At 46.6% G+C, this 5813-nt stretch overlaps 1 protein-coding gene across 1 annotated transcript; it reads right to left on the bottom strand.

Moving 5' to 3' along the window:
• Window positions 1-224: 224 nt before the first annotated feature.
• On the bottom strand, window positions 225-5785 carry slitrk4 (SLIT and NTRK-like family, member 4). Its single transcript, XM_008300576.1, has 2 exons — window positions 5573-5785; window positions 225-4708 (listed from the first exon to the last, which is right to left on the bottom strand). Exon 2 carries the CDS (start codon window positions 4664-4666, stop codon window positions 2084-2086), a length of 2583 nt encoding a protein of 860 aa, XP_008298798.1. The 5' UTR covers window positions 4667-4708; window positions 5573-5785; the 3' UTR covers window positions 225-2083.
• Between the last annotated feature and the right edge of the window lie 28 nt (window positions 5786-5813).

Below are 5813 nucleotides of genomic sequence, written 5' to 3'. Positions count from 1 at the left end.
TTGACAAATATAACCTCAAACTAAATAAATTAAACAAAAAAAAAACTATCTGAAGCCATCATGACTGAGCTGTTTTTTTTTTTTTTTACTAATATTGCACATGGTGTTTTTTTTTTTTTTATATGATCCGATCTAAAAAACAATTTAGAGCCTCGATTCGCTCGCCTCCTTTTCCCCTCCCCCACCCCAACCACCATCACCTCCAACAATTTCCCAGAAGCATATCAAGTTTAATGCACATTTATTTTGGTTGCATAATGTTAATAAGAAACCTTTTACAAGATACTGTGGGAGATATAAGAATAAGGAAACCGCTTGAAACTTCACAGAGCTCTCGTCAGGCCTCGGCTCGTCGTCGTCGTCGTCGTCGTCGTGCCACACAATGGGGGAAAGGGAACATCACAGATCACATTTCACAACCGTTCGTCGGCCGGAGGGGGGAGTTCCTCAGGGAAACCCCTCACCCACCCAATCGACAATCACTTCCCGATTTAGCTCTGATGTCCTATCAAGTCCATTTGTGTATTATTCCTCTTGTTTTTTTTTAAATAATACCAATAACTCTTTAAATAATCCTGCATAGAAAAATAAATTAACTATGTTGTTAAATTTTTTTTTCTTTAACTACGAATTCAGAGCTGACGAGGAGGGGCGGGGGAGGGGGGGAGGTGGATTGAATTATATTAGCGGTTGACAATTCTGGCTTGTAGTCTCTTGATGATGATGATGATGATGATGATGATGATGCAGTATGAGTGTGTTTGTCTTTCCTTGTAATTTACAAACCAGTCCCACAGATACAAATAATGTAAGACTTACAAAATAAATTCCAGGTTACGCTTACATGGCAAGCAGCTTTGTAATTTTTTTTTTTTTATCAGTTTTTTTTTCATTTTTTTGTTGTTTTTTTTTTTTCTTCTCATTTTTCCAGAAACAACGTCCTCTGACAGTGTATGTGCCGTTAGATTTCACCCAAAAAAAAACATACAGTTACTGTTAAGTAGCAATTTTTTTCTTTTTTTTCTTTTTTTTTTTTAAAGAGAAACACAACTCCATTCAGAAGACACTATATTTAACATGGCTCTTTACACAAATTAAAAACAAGTCATGAAATCATTCCCCCAAAAAAGAGTTTTGTGTTTAGTGCCTCCGATTCCCGTGAATGGAAATTAAAAAAACACAAACCAAAAAAAAAAAAAAAGAAAAAGCAGGAGCCCCCGTTTAGCCTCCCGGCAGAGAGCAGGTGTACTGCTACTGGTGTGTAATCCAGACAAGATGGCAGAGAAGTCTGACTCCAGAGAGCATCCGCGAGAACAAACAGACATCCCCAACAATAGGAAGGAAGAAAAAAGTAAAAATAAAAACAAGTAGCATCCATTGAGTCACTGATTCTGTTAATCTCATCCCAGAAGTCGCAATTTTTGGATACTTTCCAGAGCAAAAAACAAACGCTTCCTCCTTGTTCTTTCTCTCTCTCCTTTTTTTTTTTTTTTTAATGAAAACAGGGGCTGAAGCCGACGAGGTATAATTCTCAAGCACTGTTTTCAACCCTTTTGTTTGATTTGGTTGGGGAGGGAACAAAAAAAAAAGAGGAGAAAAAGAAGAACAAGAAGAACGAAAAAAATTAAAGAAGTACCCATTTCAATAGCAGCAAAAATACTACGACTGTCTGGTTGCTTGTTAGGGTGTCCTGTGGTGTGTTTGTGGCGGCATGGATAATCCCAAAAAAAACCCACACAAACAAAAGGTCTTTTACTGTGAAATTACATCCACGCTGATTCTAGTAATAGCTTTGTAGTGTGGTGGAGCCATTTTGTCCATCTCTGCATTGGTCATTAAGGATTTCCAGAAGGCACTTTTTTTTTGCTTTGTGTGTGTTTGTGTGGCTGCAGAGAGACATGAAGACGAGAGGGTTGAGAAGATCAGAGCGACGTCGGTGTGTTTTGTGTGGCTAGAGGGGCGACAAAAGAACCAGAGAGAAGGCAGATGTTGTTTGGCTTGTCTGTCTGCCTCTAATGTGTGTCTGACCTCTTTGTGTGTGTGTCGGGTGTAATCAATGCACAAAATCAAAACACAACAATCCCTACATTTTACTCAGCGCAGTCTGCTCCTCGAGCACCTGCAGGTAATCAGGCGTTCCTTGGAGCTTGGCTTTCAGCTCGTAATACTCACTTTTCCTCTGCTCCACCACGATCTTACTGTGGTTCCCGCCTATCAGCGACGACTTCTTCATCTTTTTATCCAGCGTTTTCTCCGGGTAGCGGATTTCGTACCCGCCCATCCCTATACTGTTGAAATCTCTTTTGCTGTCCAGGAAGTTGTGGATGAACATGCTGGGCTCCCGGTTGGGGAGAAACTCCTCGAGTTCGTCGATGGTGCTGAGCCGTTTGTTTCGCTCCAGGGTGGAGAGCGAGTCCTTGTCCTTGTCGGCGCTGTTCCGCAGGATGATCTTCTGCCTCTGCGAGTCCGCGAACTTGAAGCCGGCGTCCATGTCCGAGGAGCGCCCGATCCCGCAGGTGTGGCTCTTGCCGATGTGCTCGATGGTCTGAGGGATGAACGTCTCGCCGCCCAGGTCGTCCCCGGGGATGGAGCCTTTTTTGCCGGACTTGTGGCTGTGGCGCCGGAGCTGCAGCGACATGGAGCCGCACTCCTGATTCCCGAGCCCCTCCTGCCGGCCCACTGGTTTTTTATTTCGCCTCAGGACAAACACTAAAAGGCAGAAGGCCACAAACACAGTAAGGATGAGCACTACGAGGATGCTGAGGATCATAATCGAGAGAGGCACGGGCCCTCCCGGCGGTGCTTTGCCAACTCCGGCAGGCGACACCGAGGTCAGAACGGGGGTGGCGCTAGTCTGAACAAACGGCGGCCTCGCCAGCTTAGGACAGAGGATCTCGTTTTTTAAGAGGCGCAGCTCAATGTTGGAGAACTGCACAGGGGAGGCACATTTCACCTCTTTGGCAGCCACTCCATCACTTAGCTTCTGCAGCCAGAGTTTGAGGGCGACCAGATCGCAGGAACACTCCCACGGGTTCCCTTCCAGGTCTATTTGGGTCAATGACCGCAGCTGGTCCAAGACACCACTCACTGGCAGGGTCATGAAGTGGTTGTTTTTCAGATTCAATCTGGCTAAAGAGACGCCCGCAAAGACGTAGGCGGGGAGACTCCGCAGAACGTTGTTGTTGAGATACAGGAGCTGCAGGTTCGGCATGGAGTCAAAGGTGCCCGCTAAGATTTCCTTTATGGCATTGTATTCCAAATATAGGTACTGTAGGTTTGTGAGGCCCAAAAACATCTCTGGGTGCAACTGCTCCAGCTGGTTTCCATTCAGATACAGTCTCCTCAGGTTGGTGAGGTTAGAAAACACGCCTTTCTGCACCGTGACGATCTGATTGCTGCCAAGGTGGAGCAAGTCTAAGCCCTCGAACCCTTGGAAGTCGCTGGGGCTGATGTCGCGGATGTAATTCCCACTCAGGTGGAGTTTCTTGGCATTTGGGGGTTTGGGAATGAGATCGGCTAAATTTTTAATGTTCCTCTCCTGACAGCTGACACTGATGCCAAAGTCAGAGGGGTGGGCTTTACAGCTGCACGGCTGTGGACACAACAGGGGAGGGGTCCGAGTCTGAAAGGAAACAATCTGGCTATTTCTTCCAAAGGGCGGCAAACCGGCCACGATGCCGTTGCCGTAAATCTTGGACGAGTCAGTGGTTTTTGGCGATTTCGTGGCCACGGGGGCCACGGTGGTCGGAGACATTTTCGAGGGGAACTGCCCGTTGTCGGGCGGCGGCATTCTGACGTCGAACTCACTTCCGGTTCCCATCGGACAAAGCTCCTGCTTGTTGGTTTCCTTCAGGAGCCTCCCGTACAAGTCACTCGGTGTTTCGCATATGGCCTCGCCAATAAAAATGTTATAGGGCATGTTTTCTAGCCATGCCTTGAGAGGCGCTAAATCACAGGTACAGTTCCAGGGGTTGTCGTCCAGCTGCAGCTCTACAATGCGCCCGATGTGCTCCAGAACCCCCAAATAGGGGAGCTTCTGGATCCGGTTCCCCCTTATATCCAGATGCGTGAGCGAGGCGAAGCGAAATATGTTGTCAGGAAGCGCCTGTATGAGGTTGTCATTCAGGATCAGCACTTTCAGCTTGTGCAGTTTGTTAAACGCTCCCTTTTCAATGTACTTTATCAAGTTGTAGTCGGCCTGAAGGTACTCCAAGTTCTCTATTCCTTGGAAAGTGTCCGCTCGCAGCACCTTTAACTCGTTATTGTTCAGGTGCAGCTGCTTCAACGCGCTCATCCCCATGAACGCTCCGCCTTCGATGTTCTGCAGTTTATTGTTCCCCAGCTGCAGTGACACAGCGTGGGTGAAGTTGAGGAACGAGTTCGGGTACAGTATGATTAAGAAGTTGTTCTGAAAGTTCAGGTGGTACAAGGACGAGGCCGGAGGGATGAGCTGCGTGGGTCGATACACCGTGATCTTCTCGCAGTTGACGTACAGCACGTTCTCCACCGACATGCAGGAGCAGGCGCTGCAGGTCTCCGCCATCAAGTCCGAGGCGGACGGGTCTGCCATCGGGGGTCCGTCCGACATGGAGGGGGAGGAGAGGGAGGAGGAGAGGGAGCCGGAGATGGAGGAAGAAAAGGCTGCCAGCAGGAGTACGAGCAGCATCTCGCCGGTTAGAAATCCTCCCCCAGAAAACCATTTAGTAACCTTTGGAGAGAGAGAAAAAAAACGAGAGACAGGTGCATGCACAAACATCCGCACACACAGACGTACATATGTGCAAACAAGACCAGAGACGCACACACACACACACACACACACACACACACAGAAAGCAATCCATCAAAATGCATATTTGAGATTGATTCTTCTGCAGTTCCAACATTCAATCCATTTTGGCAGGTTTATAAAATCGATAGAAACACATTAGGTCTATTATTTTTTTTACCGTTTAAAAACAATACGTTGATGACACACATTTCTAATTATTGCACTTTTTCATTAGATGATTGGACTGAGTGGCTTTGGCATCGACACGACGACTCTCCCTAATCACTGGACGATACAAATGTTTGATGCAGATTATTCGGTGCTGCAGGGAAGAAAAAAAAAAAAAAGTACCACCACATGCTGGAGAAATTACTCAAACTGCAGCACATCTATGTATCTTATTCTGATATCCAGAAGAAAAAAAAAAGCATCCTCTGGAAAATGTCAAAGACAGCAGCACGAAATATTCCTCCTCTCTCAGCATTTCAACATAATCAAACGGCTGCAGCTCTCGCTGTTTTTCTTGTTTTGCTTTTTTAATTCATGGGGGTCTCATCTGAAGCCAGCAGCACCACATTCAGGTTATTTAGCAACTGTGAGAGCAAAGGGGGGACGAGGAGGAATTGGGACTGTGCCCATTTGCTGACATATTGAGAGGATTTTTAAGCAGGACCCATTTATCAGAGGAAGAAAACATTTTTTTCCCACCAAATAGAAGATTAAAATGTTTGAGGACTGCAGGCATTTCATATAAAAATGTTCTTTTTTTTAAATGATGACATCTAAATAAATTGGACTTACCAAAAGCTGGGGTGGTAATGAATGCGGCTCCCTCTGGAGACGCGGGGCAGCATTGGTGAGACATGGATGGAGACGTGCGCAAACAGTCCTCCCAGCTCAAGTAGACAGTTGTCGGGGGGGCGCAACAAGGTTTCTCCAGCACCCCCCGCTTTATATCTCCATGTAGGCTTCTGTGGATCAACCCCAGCCAAGCAAACTGGAAGTGGTGGTGGTGGTGGAGGGGGGGTGCAGTGGAGATGGA

The sequence above is a fragment of the Stegastes partitus genome, unplaced genomic scaffold (genome assembly GCF_000690725.1).
Source record: "Stegastes partitus isolate 25-593 unplaced genomic scaffold, Stegastes_partitus-1.0.2 Scaffold1561, whole genome shotgun sequence".
NCBI lineage: Eukaryota > Metazoa > Chordata > Actinopteri > Pomacentridae > Stegastes > Stegastes partitus.
Note: the sequence above shows the minus strand (reverse complement) of the source record. Positions and strands in the feature narration are given on the sequence as shown.

Bases quoted from the DNA above. Each gene is read 5' to 3' on its own strand.
- slitrk4 (XM_008300576.1), bottom strand. From the start codon at position 4,666: ATGCTGCTCGTACTCCTGCTGGCAGCCTTTTCTTCCTCCATCTCCGGC.